Raw genomic sequence first — 18,792 nt, 5'->3', positions numbered from 1 at the left:
CAGAAAACGAACGCTTTTGAAAATTAACCATGGTTTTACAATAGTAATATTGTAGTAATCATGACTGTTGTAACCATGGTTGATTTTGTGTTTACCAAGATTTTACTAAAAAAAAAAAATACCATAGTTGAAATATGATTACTGTAAAATGGCAAAAATGGCAGATTTTTGTAAGGGAAGGTTATGATTAGAAAGAGGGGTAGAGGTCGGTGTAGGGTGTCTGTGGGACTCTAAATAACACACTTCACACTTCATGCCCCAATAATAAATGCTAGTATTTAAATAGGGGTGAAAGTACTATCTGCCACTATTTGCACTGGGGTCCAAATAGCATTTACTTGCTATTTACACTTGGTGTAAATAGCAACTATTGTTATTTGCACTTTGTGTAAATTTAAATGTATGCATTTGGCAGATGCGTTTATCCAAAGTGACTTACAGTCCATTCAAGGTATACAATTTTGATCAGTTTTTTGTTCCCTGGAAACCAAACCCATGACCCTGGAATTGCTAGCACCATTCTCTTCCAATTGAGCTACAGAAACCAATAACATTTCTGTAGATAAAGTAGTAAATAAATAAAATAAATAGCTTCTGCCTTTCAACTTTTCAATCAAATTACTATGCTGATAATATAATTTTGAATGATAAAATCGTGTTGAATAAGAAAAATGCTCTCAGACATTTGGACCCCACATCATACATAATATACATTGTATAACATATAAATCTGTATGCTTTATTTCATTTTATATATAAAATGATATCACAATACAATACAAAAAAAGAGGACAATCTGTACTGATTTATACATCACAGGCATGAATGATTTTACACCATGTGCATGCTAAATGACACAGCTTGAACCCACATGTGTTTGATGGTTCAGTAAAGCAGATACAACAGGGTTTACATGTCCCCGTCAGGGAGGTACATACAGCATATGTGAGGCTCCTCATCACTGCCATCTAAACAGTCATCATCTCCATCACAAATCCAATTGGCTCGTACACAGCGCCAGTTCCTGCATTGAAACTCATCTTCTCTGCACCGCTGGGGCTCCTCTTGACCTGCAGAGTCTACACAGAGAGAGAGAAAAAAAAAAACAAACACTGAATTGTGTGCTTCAGTGAGAAAAATATAGTAAATCACAGTGTTGGGGGTTATGTGTGTTACACAATTTGATTCTTTTTTCAAAAGCGATACTTTTGACTTGTGGCATACAGTCTGGTCCACATTCAATCTTATCCTGGCCAAGAACCACACCGACTTAGATACTGTCTGACAAACTTGTAAAGCAACCGACTATCATGTGTTTGGTTTTTACATAGAATTTAGTGGCGGGTAAATACGAAATAGATGATACCACAATACTAGACCAGCAGGGGAAACTTAAACTATGGTGCAGCAGTCTCCATGAGCTGCTGTACATAACACAAACATTTGTTGATATGTGTATAATTTCTGGTCATGAATAAGTGCTTCCAACAAAAGTATGAATCACTGGGTGGTCTGTGGGCGTGCTGTCTGAAGCTGAGACTATGAGTAAAATATTTCTTTTTTACACTATAATGCCTGTGTTACTTTTTCAAATAAATAAATAGTTTTATTTTTATTTTATTATTTTATAGTATTTTTTTATTTACTGACAAATACAACTGAAAACTTTTCCCTTCCACATAATGCAGTCATGTAGGCCTACACTGCAAGCGAATATTGAGACGTGACAAATCTAGAAATCGCATTAATACACAAAGCTGTCTAAAATGCAAGAAATGCGACATAGCTGCATGCAAACCATGTCAGAAAAAAATAAAAATAAAAAAAATAAATATATATATATATATATATATATATATATACAGGGAAAACATAAAACTTTGCACATATTACTTTCCGAAAAAGTGACAATGTGACATAATTTAATTTATTTAAGTAAATTGTTTTTAAAAAGACAATAATACAACAAAATTGTGTGCTGATACAATATTCAATTATTCAGAACAGCATCTGCCAATGCCGATAAGTTGGTGGTTCCCTATCTGTCACTCACTCAACGTTGTGTCGATGTAGTGACACTAGGGGTCACTCTTGGTAGCCCCAAATACCTCTGCTTTTTGAAAAAAAGGCCAATGGGGATTGGCGAGTGGAATTTGCATGCCACTCCCCCGGTCATACAGGTATAAAAGGAGCTGGTATGCAACCACTCATTCAGATTTTCTCTTAGGAGCTGAGCGGTTTTGTTCAGCGAGCTGAATTACTCTGCCGATCCATTCACCTCGAAAAGCTGTTGGATTTACGATGCATTACAGCGGCTTCTCCCCCTCTTGCACTGGTGAAGTGCAGAGAACGCTCCTGGGTGCTTCAGCAGCTAAAAGAGCATATTCTTCCTACTGAAAGAGTATATTTTCCCTTCTAAAAGAGTGGCATTAACGGAGAGCTTCTTTTTAAAGATGCCTCTCCATTTGTGTGTATTTCCTGGTTGCGGTCGTTATCTCTCTGCTTCCGATGGCCACGATCGTGGTCTTACGTGCTTAGGCACGGGTGGAGGGGTCATGTTCTCACTGCGAGAGCGTGACCATGGCAACGTTGCGGTCGTGGTTTTTTCTTCATTAGAGGGAAAGACCACCCCGGCGGCTCCCCGCCTCGGTCCTTCTACTTACGGGTTTGAGGCTGCGTCAGTTAGCACTGGGGGCGATTTGGGGACTGCAATGGGAGCCACTCCTCCGGGTAACTTCCCACGGACCTCCCATTCCCCAGTATGCTTGTTTGCCCCGCTGGGATCAGACCGCTGGTTCATCTCAGGGCGAGTTCGCGATCTCGTTTTGGCACTCATGAAGTGGATGAGCTCTCGATTGCAGCATCGGAGAGCGGGCTGTCCAGTCTGACACTGAGGACTCAACTGGGCTTCCACCTTTGGGTGCGGTTGCCCAGTCGCAGCCTAACGTGCAGCTGGCAGCCATGCTTGGACTGTCCGACTTGGCTACGTGATTCAGTTCACCAGGCGCCCGCTCAGGCTCAGTGGCGTTCGCTTCACGTCAGTGAAGGGAGAGAATGCCGCTACCTTGCATGCGGAGATCGCTACCTTTCTAAGGAAGGGTGCGATAGGGCCTGTCCCTCCGGCCGAGATGAAGAAGGGGTTTTAAAGCCCCTACTTCATCGTACCGAAGAAAGGCGGTGGGTTGCGGCCAATCTTGAACCTGCGAGTACTGAACCGGGCCTTGCACAGACTCCCATGCAAGATGCTGACGCAAAAAGGAATTTTAGCGAGCGTCTGGCATCAAGATTGGTTCGCAGCGGTAGACCTGAAGGACGCGAACTTCCACATCTCAGTCTTACCTCAACACAGACCTTCCTGCGGTTTGCTTTCGAGGGCCGGGCATACCAGTACAAGGTCCTCCCCTTCGGCCTGTCCTTGTCCCCTCACTTCTTCACGAAGGTCGCAGAGGCAGCCCTTGCCCTGCTAAGGGAAGTGGGCATCCGCATCCTCAATCTCGATGACTGGCTAATCCTAGCTCACTCTCGATGTGTTGTGTGCACACAGGGACCTGGTGCTCACGCACCTCAGCTGACTGGGGGTCAACTGAGAAAAGAGCAAGCTCTCCCCGGTTCAGAGCATCTCTTTTCTCGGCTTGGAGTTGGACTCAGTCTCGATGACGGCGCGCCTCAAGAACAAGCACGCACAGTCAGTGCTGAACTGTCTGAAGGCATTCGGACAGAAGACAGCAGTTCCACTGAAACTTTTTCAGAGGCTCCTGGGGAATATGGCATCCTCAGTGGTGGCCACACCGCTCGGGTTGATGCATATGAGACTGCTTCAGCACTGGCTTCAGACTTGAGTTCCGAGATGGGCATGGCGCCACGGGACACATTGCATGGTCGTCACGCCGATCTGTCACCGCCTCTAAAGCCCTTGGACCGTCCTTGCATTTCTACGGGCAGGGGTTCCCCTAGAGCAGGTCTCCAGGCCTACGTGGTTACGACTGATGCCTCCAAGACGGGCTGGGGCACCGTATACAATGGGCACACAGCCGCCGGCTCCTGGACTGGCCCGCGGCTGCGTTGGCTCATCAACTGCCTCGAGTTGTTGGCAGTACTGCTCGCCCTGCAGAGATTCTGGCCATTGATCCAGGTCAAGCACGTGTTGTTCCGGACGGACAACACAGCGATGGTAGCGTACATCAACCATCAAGGTGGTCTATGCTCCTGTTGCATGTCTCCTCCTCTGGAGTCAGCAGTGCCTCAAGTCCCTGCGAGCCACTCACATCCTGGGCAACCTCAACAGCGCAGCAGACATGCTGCCACGACAGGTTACGCTCAGGGGAGAGAGGAGACTCCACCCCCAGGTGGTCCAGCTGATTTGGAGTCGATTCGGTCGAGCACAGGTAGACCTGTTTGCTTCCTGGGAATCCTCTCACTTTGGTACGCCCTGACCGAGGCACTCCTCGGTATAGACGCGCTGGCACACAGCTGGCCCCTGGGATTATGCAAATACACGTTTCCCCCAGTGAGCCTACTTGCACAGACCTTGTGCAAGGTCAGGGAGGACGAGGAGTAGGTCATCCTAGTAGCACCCTACTGGCCCACCCAGACGTGGTTCTCAGACATCAAGCTCCTCGCGACAGCCCTCCCCCCTGGCGAATTCCCCTGAGGAAGGACCTTCTTTCTCAGGGACGGGGCACCATCTGGCACCCACGACCAGACCTCTGGAATCTCCACGTCTGGCCCTTGGACGGGACACAGAAGACCTAAGTGGCTTACCACCCGCGGTGGTAGACACGATCACTCAGACTAGGGCCCCCTTTACGAGGCGTCTGTATGCCTTGAAGTGGCGTCTGTTGGCTATGTGGTGTTCTTCCCGTCGCGAAGACCCCCAGAGATGTGCAGTCAGATCGGTGCTTTCCTTCCTGCAGGAGAGGCTGGAGGGGCGGCTGCCCCCTCCACCTTGAAGGTGTATGTAGCCACCATTTTGGCACATCATGATGCAGTGGATGGTAAGTATTTGGGGAAGCACGACTTGATCATCAGGTTCCTGAGAGGCGCTAGGAGGTTGAATCCCTCCAGACCGTGTCTCATCCCCTCATGGGACCTCTCTGTAGTCCTTTGGGGTCTACGGGTAGCTCCCTTTGAGCCCCTGGAGTCAGTTGAGCTTAAGGCACTCTTTTTGAAGACTGCCCTCCTGACTGCGCTCACTTCCATCAAGAGGGTAGGGGACCTGCAGGCGTTCTCTGTCAGTGAAGCGTGCCTGGAGTTTGGTCCAGGTTACTCTAACGTGTTCCTGAGACCCCAACCGGGCTATGCGCCCAAGGTTCCCACAACTCCTTTTAGGGATCAGGTGGTGAACCTGCAAGTGCTGCCCCAGGAGGAGGCAGACCCAGCTTTGGCATTGCTGTGTCAGGTGTGTGCTTTATGCATCTATTTGGATCACACGCAGAGCTTTAGAAGCTCCGAGCAGCTCTTTTTCTGCTTTGGTGGACAGCGGAAAGGAAGCAGTCTTCAAACAGAGGATCGCCCAGTGGGTCGTTGACACCATCATGATGGCATATCATGCTCAGGACGTGCTGCCCCCCATGGGGTTACGAGCCCACTCTACTAAGAGTGTAGCAGCCTCCTGGGCCCTGGCCAGTGGCGCCTCTTTGGCAGACATCTGCAGAGCAGCGGGCTGGGCAACACCCAACACCTTTGCAAGGTTCTACCATCTCCGGGTTGAGCCAGTTTCGTCCCGTGTATTGTCAGGTATGAGCAGGTAAGTTTCGGGACAGCTGGCCGGGTGTACCACTTGCGCATTGCACCTTTCCCCTCCCTTGAGGTGAAGATGTGCACTTTTGACTCCCAGTCGTGTTCACAAGCTGTGATCCCTGGATGACTTTCCTCCTTAGCCCTGTGGCAGACGAGTTTACGGAGAAACTCGCTGCCAGCCCAGTATGTGTGCTAATTAGGCCCTGTACTGTGGTAGGTGCTCCACATGTGCTGGTTCCCCGTAGGTGACCCCATGTGATATCTTCCGATAAATCGTTTCCCTGTCGGTAAACTGCGTCTTCCTTGGGCAGAGGCCCCTCTGCCCCCAGTCACCATGTTTGTAGAAACTCCTAACCCCTCAGGTAGGACCTACCATGGGACTTCTCCACATTACATACTTCCGACAAGACTCAGTAAGACCATGTGACGTATTTCCACTCAAAATACCCCCCCTCCCCCTTCTCTGGGCGGGGTGTGGTCTTCGCGGTGTCTTCCCCTTAGGAGTGACACCCCCCGACGTAGACATTTATGGCCCTGTAGGGCTTTACTGGTTGTTTAGATCAGTGTTACTATCAGAAATAATTAATAATTATTTCTTTAGTTATTCATTAATATTTAAATTAATTAATTGAATCTAACTCATTAAAACCTCATATGGCGCTCCAGTAAATGTAGTGCGCTACGTTTAGGAGCGGGTTTGGTTATTAGCAATAATTAATAATTATCAAAGATAATTATTAATTATTAAAATCAATAGAACATTGATGAGAATCAATGTTAGCTTTTTTTAATCCTTTAAATCAACAATTATCAAAGAATCATTAATTGTTAACATCGATTAAACATTAAAATTAACACTAGCTTATTGATCATTCAAATTCAACAATCATCAAAGATAATTATCAATTATTAAAAATCAATAGAATATTAATAAGGATTAACATTGACGGGGCACCACCCTGGAATCAGGGACTAATAACCAGATAGTATAACAGTCTCAATATTAGATTGTTTTCTTAGGAAAATCGACATCCAAAGAGTATTGATTTTTGGGGAAAAAAACAATGAATGAAGGCTTGAATCCGAGCACTGACATCCCATCAGCATGACAGAGGTGTATTCAAAACAAAACAAAGTTTATTTATGCAGTAATATCCATTAATAATTAATACAATGCAGTCAATAAACTTCCGACTTACAACTACAAACTAAACAGTGATATGATTAGATATGGAAACCAAAATAATCCTATAACACATGAGTGTGCATGTGTGTGTGTGTAAGGAGGGACGCGCACAAAATGGCAGACGTGAGAGTATGTCACACGAGACTTCCGGCCAGGGAATATGGCCACGAATGTGGACAGAGAGAAACCAGTCAATGGCGTCTACCAGTTACCGCGTGTATCCGCTTGTACGATAGCTTAGGGACAAAGCTGAGCTTTATCACGAAGCTATCTACGAGCCAAAAATGTGTGCCAGAATGTTTGTGAGGTGTCGCGTGTGTGTGTGTGTGTGGTTAGTACGAGAGAGAGAGAGAGAGAGAGAGAGAGAATTAAGTGATGGCCCCAAAGCCGATTTTGCGATCGTGGGAGAGAAAGCAGCTGTTAGTTTATCACTCAGAGACGCGATGGACAGCTTGAAAAACCTTGAAACACAAGAATAACACACTGTAATATTCTATCTCTGCCCAGACGTAAACCTCTTACTTGAATCGCATGAGGATGCAGAATGTGTGTTCATCCGTCCTTTAACTCAGACTCGGTTCCTCGAGGCTCGGGTGATGACGGGAGGCTGTTTCCTTGCTCTGTCAGCGGGCGGTACGGCTGCTGATTCTCAGCGGGCTGGCGGAGAAATTAGTGACGTTGACTTGATTGAAGATGGAAGAGAAATCTTTAATCTCTTCACTTCTGCAGGCAAACGGATGAAGATGCGGATTGCTGGGCGGTCTCCGTCGGATCCGTTAGAGTGTTCGGTTGAACACAGAGTAATCTCAACTCGTCCAGCAAGATGGAGATTGTATGGCCACAGTTTCAAGTCGGACGTTACTTCCTTGTGCCACAAGGCTGCACCTGAGAGCAGCGATGAGCTGCATCTATACACGGTGAACAAAGTTGCTGGAAGCAAATCCTGGAAGCATTTCAGAGGTATTTCTACTCCTGATGATGTCATGGTTGAGGGACGTTCTGTTGTGTGCCTCATCCAATAGGAGTTGAGAGTTCGATCCTTTAGTGAGAAAGGCTTCATGGGATTTGTAGTCTGTTTTGGACTCCTTTTGTTTGATTTTGGTGCGGTTTTTATCAGTAAGATTTACGACTTGGTATGTGGGGGCTGAGTTAGGTTTTACAACTGTGTTAGGCCTGCCTTTGTCTTCTATCTGAATACATGAGGCCCAACAGCCCCCAGTCAGTTAACAAATTCCACTCTTTTTGGGGAGAAAAAAGTGAAAAAGAGGCCACGGCTGGGCTAGCCTGTCCCTATTTTTTGGGCAGTCAACTTGTTCCCGAAAGAACATTTGACACTCATAAGAGCGTTGGGGGAGGTTAAGTGATGGCCTGGTGCGCTGGCTACAAGGCACACAGAGGTCTGCCCATCTCGCACCGCCAGTCCACGTAACACAGTTCAGCTAGTTGTGGTGTTTTGTATAGGAACCCCTAGTGTCACTACATTGACACAACGTCGAGTGAGTGACAGATAGGGAACGTCCTGGTTACTTTCGTAACCTCTGTTCCCTGATGGAGGGAACAAAATATTGTGTCCCTCTTGCCACAACACTGAACTACCCGCTGAAATGGCCGGGACCTTGTCTCGGCTCCTCAGCACAAAACCTGAATGAGTGGTTGCATACAAGCTCCTTTTATACCCGTATGTCCAGGGAAGTGGCATGCAAATTCCACTCGCCAATTCCCATTGGCCTTTTTTCAAAAAGCAGAGGTGTTTGGGGCTCCCAAGAGTGACCCCTAGTGTCACTACATCGACACAACGTCTCGTTCCCTCCATCAGGGAACGGAGGTTACAAAAGTAACCAGGACGTTCTGGTTGTATGTTACCTTGTTGAAATAACTGATAATTAATTCCAAAGAAATTTAAACAATAAATGCATTCTCTATGTCTCTACATGTATCTACATGTCTCTCATGTTTCAGAGTAACTTATCTGTTACAAACAAAGCACTGAAACAAAAAGCACATTACTAACTCAATTCTGGATAGCCGATTGTAAGGCTCACATTAAATTAGTCAGATTTAGCTTTAACAAACTCAACACATTTCTTGCTGTGTTGAGCCTCAAGGTGAGTAATCAAATTAGATGGTTAAAGTTTTAACAGTAGTTCCACCTTGTGAAATTCTAGTAGTGCAAAGCTTACGAATTGCAACTGTTCTGTTATTGTCCCCCAATTCAAAGCAATTCCATGCAAGAGACATTTTCTTTCACACACAGCACAAGTTGTAGGCTAATTGTCCGACGCCTTTTTCCACCCCCTTTTGACAGAAAATAATCAGCCCTAATCAAGAGTTGTTTTTAAACAATCAGCAGATGTCCAATATTGCAGATAATTGCTTTTATCAGCCGATACAGATGTTTGGCTGATATTTTGGTGCATATCTGATTGGCCAATACTTTGGTGCATATCTAAAGTAACATTCCCCCAACACTGGTTAATCAGACAGCTAAGCCACACATACTGAAGATCTTGTTAGATTCTATATTTTTTCTTTATTTAAGTGACTGTTGACTTTAGTTCTTATTTTCCACATGTATTTTTTCTGAAGGAATCAGGTTTATAGGGCCTACCAGAGCATGTGACATTGTTCTTGTCCAGTTGCTGGTTGTCAGTGCATGCGCACACTCTGCCTCCTGGGACCGCCAAGCAGAGGGTACTGCAACCACCATAATTCACCCGGCAGGCATTGTCAGCTAAAAAACAACAACAACAGATATCTACAAATCTTCCCCACTGCTTGGGCACCTATTTATGTGTTTATCCCCTTTATGGCTTTTAGCTATGTCTCTCCTTGAAGCGGAGAACATAGAGTTCTTCTTCACTGCCCACTCAGAACCAATTTCCTGCTCTTCGGGGATGCTGGTGGTACATGAGGGCATTATTTTTAATCACATGTCAAGTAAATTATGGAAAACATCAGAGAAGAGAGCCATTTGACACTTCTTTCCTTTCCCTGACACAGTTTGTTGTGTGTGCAATGACACTTACAATGGGGGAGGAGAGGAGGAAAATGCCATTTTGTGAGAAAACTGTCACTTATTAAGTTGAAGCATGGGGACAATAATAAGGTTTCATTTAGGGAGAGGTTGAAAGACATTGCCTGAACCAATGAGATAAAAAACTGTTTTGTAATGGCCAATCCGTGGAGGGGAGACACAATTAATCTTTTTCGTGATAAGTGCTTTGGAGAATTTTCTCTTCGTCTGAGAATGTAGACTGTCAAAAATCCCACATTTTGGGTGGCAGAGAATGTAATATGATTTCTTATTATGTGGCAAATCTCGCATGTTGATGTTAAAGGGAAAGGTAATCCAAATATCTAAATTCTGTCATCATTTACTCATAAGATGTTGTGCAGAATTTTAGGGACTGACAGCTGTTTTTTCCATACAATGAAAGTTAATGTTGACTGAGGCTGTCCCTCTTCCTAGCATCTCCCTTTGTGTTCCACGGAAGTAAGTCATATGGGTTTGAGTAAGTCATACTCTGAGTGATTATTTTTGTATTTCTGGGTGATATTTGTATTTCTGGGTGAAACTTTAAGAGCCTTAAATCTTGATGTCAATATAAACATATTAAAATCAGTATATGTATCTGCTTCTCCCAACTGCCTGCATTGACTTTTTTCTGTAAAAGAGTAAGTCTCCCTGACAAGCTGCATACTGTCTGCACCTCCCTCAGGTAAGTAAAAGATGAAAAACGCAGGAGCCTTACACACGGCTGTGTTCTCTGTGCTACTCGTCTGCGTGTGCGAGAGCCCCGCTGAGCAGTGTCCCTCCCTCTGCGTGTTGTGACTGGCACTTATGAGGGAGGATGACAATAATCATGCCTCCCTGCCTCAGACATCTACACATAGTTAAACATTCTAAACAGAGCTTTGGCCTCCACTTCACCCTATTAAACCCACCCCTTCAACAGTGTAGTTCCAGCTCTATAGTTCGGTCTGTGCTTATCACAGTTAAAGCCATGAAAATCTCAAATTTCTGAGCTGTGTGTAACAAATCTCAATTATCATGAATATCATGCTCTTCTGCTTGTAATAAGTCAAATGTAACAATGTTTTACACAAGTGTATTCTCTTTCTGAATAATACTGTACAATTTGGTAATATTAAACCATTATGCAAAAAAATATCGAATTTCGGAACATGTTGTTATCAAATAAAACAGATGAAATTTTATAATGTTTTTCAATAATTTCAAGTTTAAAATATTTAAAATATTTGTTGTAAGTGATTTCAGCCATTAAGCCAACTTCTGCCTTATTTTTGAAATGCAAAGCAATACGTTTCCATTGCAAAGTAATATTTCCACCTTGGAAAAGAAAATGCTGCATGTAATGGCACAATTACAGCCAATGAGAACATATTTGATGTTTAATATACAGCCATGTGGAGTGGGATTTTAGACCAATGGGCTTTCACTGTGGGCAGGGCTAACAAAATTTCCTTTTGCCTGTTGCTTGACATGGTCGTGACTGATTAGGACAAAAACATAATATGAAAAAATATGAAAAAATAAAATAAAATAAATAATAACATAGAAAGGATAGCTTTTATTGCTTAAAGTGCACTGTGTCGAGTCTGGGGTGTTAGTTAATGAATTACGTTGCCCTCATTTTGTCAAACACACACCCTCAATCCAAACCTCGCCCAGTAATGACATGTCAGCAAACCTGAATGTGCACAATGATTGACAGTCAGAGAATGTTTGTGATAAAAAAATAAAATAAAAAGAGTCCCCTAACTCTTTTGTGTTGTTTACAGAATTTGGGGCTGTCATAGAGACAGGTATGATTTCTCAACACACTTATTTCAGTGATATCTGTGGCATTCAAAAATAAAAAGTGACCTTAAATTGAAAGTGACTTCACCTATCTGGCTTTGTGCATCATATACTCGGAGCCCAAACAGAGGGGGCCTCTCACTCCTAAGCAGAGTGACTTCCCCAGAGAGCAGATCCAGCTGGAAGATAGAGGCGTTCATGTACTCCGTCCAGAAGATGGAATTTTGGTAGTGAGCGATCCCAAAAGGGTGGTTAAGCTCCCTGCCACTGTAAACAACCTAAATCGCAAAGAACCTCATTAAAATACACCTTAGTGACAACTGTGAAAGAGGATTAACAATTTGTATTCCTTTTTCTTTTGTCTTTTGGTTCATCCCACATAGACAAAGAAGATTGTTAGTCTTTTATTTATTTATTTTTATTTTCAATGTTAATATACATACTCCTATCCCAGCATAGAATGAAGATAATGCTTTAAGAAAGCCATTTGTTGATTCCCACAAAAAGTGTAAACACTGTAGCTCTGTGGTGCCTTCAAAACATTGCTCGACGAGCCCAACATAGCAACAATAGCTTAACCAATGGCATCTCATATTTCCTTGTATTTTTCTTCTGAGAAAAGGCTCTAGTAGTCTCTCACATGCATCTCTACAAGAGTTTAAAAAGAGATCTCACCAATGTCACAAACTGTATGTTTATACAGTATTTGCCAAAATAACAAAGTAGTCAATCGGAAAATAATTTTTCACATCAAATTCTTCGAAGACCTAATTATTTGAGCTATGCTATCAATGTGGATTTTATAACTCTAGGGGCTGTTCCAGAAAGCAAGTTTAGCTTACCTTGACACAAACCCTGAACTCGCCAACATGTCCTGCTGTGACAGTGGAAACAACTTAAAATACTCCGTCATTTTTGGACATACAGATAAGTGTAAGACATCATTCGAGACTATAAAGGGTCTACTTTTATTTGTGTACACTCACAATAACAACAAAACCTTGTGCTTTTGTAAAATAAAGAAAATAAACAGGGTGCGCTTTCAGCCGTCACTGTCTCCGCGAGCATCTTTCTGAAACATGTCACAAAAATGAACTGAAACTATGCAAATCCTTATCACACAAACATGAAACATATGTCTAAAGAAAGCTTAAAATGTCTACTTTTAAATAAAACAATTCAAATTTAAAACAAATATTCTCATGCAATGTAATCTGTATGAAACAAAGCGATGTACAGTTTCTCCTGGCTCAGCGAATTATCGCTAATGTGATCACACCCACCAGCAGAGCGCGCAATTCATACGGTAATGTGCTGAGGTGATCAATGCAAATGGTAAATGCCCCCAACAGTGCCTTAAAAAGCATCAAGTTCATTCACTTTCCTGTGCGTTTGGAAGATGGCACACTACATAGGTGAGGGAGCTCTTCAGATGGTCCTGGATAGTGACAAAGAGTTCACATTTTCTTCAGAAGTAGAGCGGGAATCCGACGAGAAACGTTTGCATTTTGAAGAGCAACTTGATCCAGCCAAGGATACAATTTCAGATGAGTAAGTCATTTAGTTTTACCTACATTAGTTGACATGCTATTTTATATAAACATGTACATATTTTACTAGTTGGACTATTTCCAGACTTGCCAGCCAGGATTCAGAGTATTGAAATTTGAAATATTTCCTAATAGGCAAGTTTTAGTTACATTTAAATGTTGTTTCGGCTATAGCAAGTATTTAAATTTTATGCTGTATGATATAAATATGATATGTAATATGATATAAAAATAATATGAATGTTTAGATTATATTTTGACTAGTGTTTATGCTGCCTCATTATCATCAACGAAGCTTGTGCTTGCAAATATCTGTTCAGGTGTAAATATGTAAAATGTGCTGTAAACATGCCCATATTAGAAAATCAGCATATTAGAATGATTTCTGAAGGATTATGTGACACTGAAGACTGCAGTAATGATGCTGAAAATTCAGCTTTGATCACAGGAATAAATGCATTTTACAATATATTAAAATAGAAAAGTTATTTTAAATTGTAAAAATATTTCACAATAATAAATGCAGCCTTGGTGAACAGAAGAGACTTCTTTTAAAAACATTAAAAAATCTTAAAGATATAAAACTTTTAAATGGTAGTGTAGGTCTAAAGTTTAGAAAATGTATAGTCAGATTACTTCTTTTAAATTAAACTTGATTTTGTGAATAAGCTACAAACAATACATCCAATCATTAAGTCTCCTCACATTCATTCTCTCTCAGGGGAGGGGTCTTTGTCTCCTCAGGTGTGAATCACATCAATATTCATGATCATCCACGCCTCCTCGCATATGACCTTTCTAACACTAAAAGTGTCTTACAAAAGTTAAATGACTATATTGTTTTGTATGAATGAGTGATCAGGATGGCTTTCACATCATTTTTGTAGCAAAAACTCTAGGCTACAAGATCCAGTTCTCAAAAGTCTTGTGAACAAATGTTTAGTATGTGTTATATGGCCTTATTTCAGTGACTTAAAATTTTTGTTTTTTCAAAAACCACGCATAAACGTTATTTTATCAAAAATACAAACGTGTACATACATGTTGTTCACATATTATTGTAGCCCAGTTTGTGCTGAATACAGTGTTATCAGACTTTAGCCATTAATATGTTTTTAAGCAACTGAAAAGGGCACAAATGTCAAGGCATGTCAAAACTTCTCCAGGGCCCAAAACACCCTCAGACCCCAGAGGGTTAAACCAAGCCTTGCATACTCACAGTAACTGGTTCCAGAGTCACCATGGAAACAGATGCTAAAAAGAAATGCGCGCCATATTTCAGTGAAGTTCGACTGCAAACAAACATTACAAAGTTGTCTTCACTTGAAATAGAGATAAGGGGTGCATTGGCTTAAGACTGAGAATTTGCTTGACAGAAAGCATTCGTGAATCAATTCGTTTTTAAATTTATTAAATTATAACGTTTTTTTCCATACTTGTAAAAGCCTAATTCAAAATTTATGTTAGACCTCTCTCGCCCACATTACTGTTCAATAGGTCGACCGTTATGTTATTTGTTTGCACTGAACTTCATAAAAGGCATTAACATTAATTTCTATTAATATTACAATAATAGCCTATATAAGTTTGCTATATTTTATATTTTATGGTTAATTTTACTGGTATTTTACCATGTACTTTGCATGCTTATTTTATTTTACTTAATGGTATGTGTACTGTATTTACAGTACTTCTTTCATGTTTAATACAATTTGATGTACCCATTTGTGTCTCTAAAAACTTAGCATCATATCATCTTACTGATTTTGTCATTGTGTTAATAGACCCTCTTTCAGTTGTATGATCTCCAACAGTTGTCATAATTTTCCATAGATTTATTGTAATGCTTTTCAGTAGGCCAAACATGATTATTCATGGGAATTATAAGATGGAGTTTTGCTGTAACAGAGGTGGAGAATGATGGGAGACCCACAGGATTATATGGCAATTATGTAATTTTTATATTTGGCGTGGCATTAAAACTTCTTTGTTGTCTTATCCTCTAAAAGTCCATGGCTGGGCATTCTCATGTACAGTAGGGTCCATCTGCCTTCAGCAACTTGGTACTGAATGAAATTATGTTTCAGTTTAAATTAAATGTGTTTATTTTATTTTATTTCTTTATACCCCTTTCTCCCCAATTTGGAATGCCTAATTCCCACAACTGGTGTGGTTACTCACCTCAATTTGGGTGGTGGAGGACAAGTCTCAGTTGCCTTTGCTTCTGAGACAGTCAATCCGTGCATCTTATCACATGGCTTGTTGTGCATGACACTGCGGAGACTCCCAGCATGTGGAGGCTCATGTTACTCTCCGCGATCCACGCACAACTTACCACACACCCCATTGAGAGCAAGAACCACTAATCGCGACCACGAGGAGGTTATCCCATGTGACTCTACCCTCCCTAGCAACTGTGCCAATTTGGTTGCTTAGGAGACCTGGCTGGAGTCACTCAGCACACCCCAGATTCGAACTCATGACTCCAGGGGTGGCAGTCAGCATCAATACTCGCTGAGCTACCCAGGCCCCCCATGAAATATTGTTTTAATTGAAACTCTTGTGTCTGATTATACATTACAGATGTTTATGATCTCAATATTAGGGAAAATTAACTCATCTCTTCCTAGCTGTTTACAAAGCTGTAAAGGTTCCATATTGAAAGGCATATTAAAAAATGCAATTTAGAGAAGGAACATATACAGCTACAACTGGATTAGAGGAGGCTATGCATCTTTTGTTTGAATCACTTAACCACCAGCTAAAGGAGATTACTGTAGGTTTGTCACGTATTCCCTGTGTTTTTGCTTAGACTTTTATTTTGAAATTCTTGTTTAGTTCCCCGTTCCTGTTTCCTGTTAATTTTGTAGTCCTTTTGTAGTTTCTTTTCATGATTGATTTTCCCCTGATTGTTTTCCCCAGGTGTTCCTCATTTCCTTGTTTGCCCATTTGTATTTAAGCCCCTGTTTCCCCTGGTTTCTTTGTCAGTCTTCACATGTGTTGTCATGTTCTGTGCTTGGTTTCCCACGTTTCGTTTCGTTTCGTTTCGTTTCGTTTCATTCTATTCTATTCTATTCTATTCTATTCTGAGTACTTTGTTTATCTTTGATTTCCATCAAAAGCTGCGTTTAGATCCTCATTCCTCGCCTGCCTCCTCACAGAAAAACTGACCAAGGAATGGATCTAGCGGCTGTCAGAATTCTACTCCTTCAACAAGGGGACCGTCCAGTTGAGGATCACGTCCGTGAGTTTTTAGAGCTGGCAAATGAAGTGCACTATCCAGACCGCTCTCTGGTGGTTTTCTTCCGGGCAGGTCTGAATAGTGCACTGAGGGAACTGATGACTCTGGCTGATCCTCACTGGACGCTCGGCGAATATGTGGAGAAGGCTCTGAAACTTTGCGGTTCCCATTATACAGTGGATTATGGTGGGAACCTGGGCCAAAACCTTCGTCTTCGGCCCCCTGTCTCGAAGCCTTCCACAGCCCCCTGTCTCCAAGTTGTATGATCTGCCACTGATGTCGGTGCATGGGTCCATGAAGACCCTACCTCAAACTGTCTGTGCCCACACATGCTACGATCAACGAGCCAGTGCCCACGTCTGCCACGGTCAACGAGTTGCCAGCCTCGTCCATCCCAGAGCCAGCATTGCCAGCCTCATCCGTCACAGAGCCAGCGTTGCCAACTTTGGCCATCCAGAGGAAGAGAAGAGAAGTTTCTGTTCCCAAGTCTTCCCATGTACATGACCACGGAGGTCGTTCCTGAGTCTCTTCCCGTGTACATGACCATGGAGGTCGTTCCTGAGTCTCTTCCCGTGTACATGACCACGGAGGTCGTTCCTGAGTCTCTTCCCGTGTACATGACCATGGAAGTCGTTCCCAAGTCTCCGCCCATGCCCACAACCATGGAGGTCGTTCCCAAGTCTCTTCCCGTGTACACATCCACGACCACAGAGGTCGTTCCCAAGTCTCTTCCCATGTACACGCCCATGGAGGTCGTTCCCAAGCCTCCGCCCACGACCATAGAGGTCGTTCCCGAGTCTCCTCCCATGATCACAACCACTGAGGTCGTTTCCCATTCATCCAGGACTCTGTCTCGAGCCTTCTCAGAGTCTTCTTCCCCAGCGGCTCCGCCCCCAGAGACTATTTCCCAGCGGCTCCGCCCGCTCCCCAGAGACTCCTCCTACAGCGGCTCCGCCGCCTGACCCAGTCCCTGTCCTGCGGCCACCTCCCAGGCCTCCTGACCCTGTCTCAGCCCTGCGGCCGCTTCCCAGGACTCCTGACCCGGTCCCCACCTTGAGGTCATCTCCTTGGTCTCCTGGCCGTCCGCCTGATCTGCTCTGGTCTCCTGGCCGTCCGCCTGATCTGCTCTGGTCTCCTGGCCGTCAACCTGATCTGCTCTGTTCTACTTGGTCCTCCGAGCCTGCAGCGTTGCCCTGACTCTCCATCTCTCTTGCTCCACCTTGGTTTCAAGCCTCCCTGACTTTGCCTTGTTCCTCTGTTCCCCTTGTGCCCCCCTGAACTACCTGCCCCCACCCATGGACAGTTTTTTGTTTGTTTTTTGGAGCGTCTGGAATCCGCTCCTTAAAAGGGGGGCTCTGTCAAGTATTCCCTGTGTTTTTGCTTAGACTTTTATTTTGAAATTCTTGTTTAGCTCCCCGTTCCTGTTTCCTGTTAATTTTGTAGTCCTTTGTAGTTTCTTTTCATGATTGGTTTTCTCCTGATTGTTTTCCCCAGGTGTTCCTCATTTCCTTGTTTGCCCATTTGTATTTAAGCCCTTGTTTCCCCTGGTTTCTTTGTTAGTCTTCACATGTGTTGTCACGTTCTGTGCCTGGTTTCCCGTGTTTTGTTTCATTTTATTCTGAGCACTTTATCTTTGGTTTCCATTAAAAGCTGCATTTAGATCCTCATTCCTCACCTGCCTCCTCACAAGGTTACTCTAAATTACAGCATCTCTAATTTACATTTTAAAATAAAGAGTACAATGAACAAGTCTGGACATTTGTGCACATCTTTATGTACATTAGTTATATGAAATCAAGTCTCTAAACTCTCTGCTATATCTGTGGTCCATAAGATGATCAAATATATCTAGTTTGTGAAAAAGAATGAGTAATAAATTGTATTTCTTAAGCTTTGAATTGGTAGACATTGCCTGCATATTGATACTATGGAATGTCATTTTATAATTAACATTTACATTAATTGACAGAAAGAACTGTAAAAAGGAATGTTGGTTGTAGGACCTATCAGCTTACACCATGTGCGTCATTTGGCTTGACATATCACATGAGAGTGAGCTGATTGGCAAATAGATTAAACGTTCAAAGAATGTATCTGCTTGTGCTATTTAGAGTTTCATGCCTGAACTTAGTTTAGTTAAATCAAAGATTGAGCATGTTATTGTGGGTATGACATATTGACAGGATATTGGTCTTGGGGGGACTAGATCTGCTAATGCTGCTGCTGCAGAGCAAATAAGGAGACTTCCTACTGT

The 18,792-nt window shown here is 43.0% G+C and overlaps 1 protein-coding gene across 1 annotated transcript in view; it reads right to left on the bottom strand.

Annotated features, from left to right (window-relative positions):
- LOC127446903 (low-density lipoprotein receptor-related protein 1B-like) overlaps nt 1-18,792 on the bottom strand; it is a 491,131-nt gene that overhangs the window by 191,430 nt on the left and 280,909 nt on the right. The window contains exons 14-16 of the mRNA XM_051708221.1: nt 11,836-12,025; nt 9,534-9,656; nt 939-1,079 (exon numbers count right to left, since the gene is read on the bottom strand). Of these exons, the coding sequence (XP_051564181.1) occupies nt 939-1,079; nt 9,534-9,656; nt 11,836-12,025 (454 nt within the window). The remainder of the gene's footprint in view (nt 1-938; nt 1,080-9,533; nt 9,657-11,835; nt 12,026-18,792) is intronic.

The sequence above is a fragment of the Myxocyprinus asiaticus genome, chromosome 10 (genome assembly GCF_019703515.2).
Source record: "Myxocyprinus asiaticus isolate MX2 ecotype Aquarium Trade chromosome 10, UBuf_Myxa_2, whole genome shotgun sequence".
Lineage (NCBI taxonomy): Eukaryota > Metazoa > Chordata > Actinopteri > Cypriniformes > Catostomidae > Myxocyprinus > Myxocyprinus asiaticus.
This window is presented reverse-complemented; position numbering and strand designations above follow the sequence as displayed.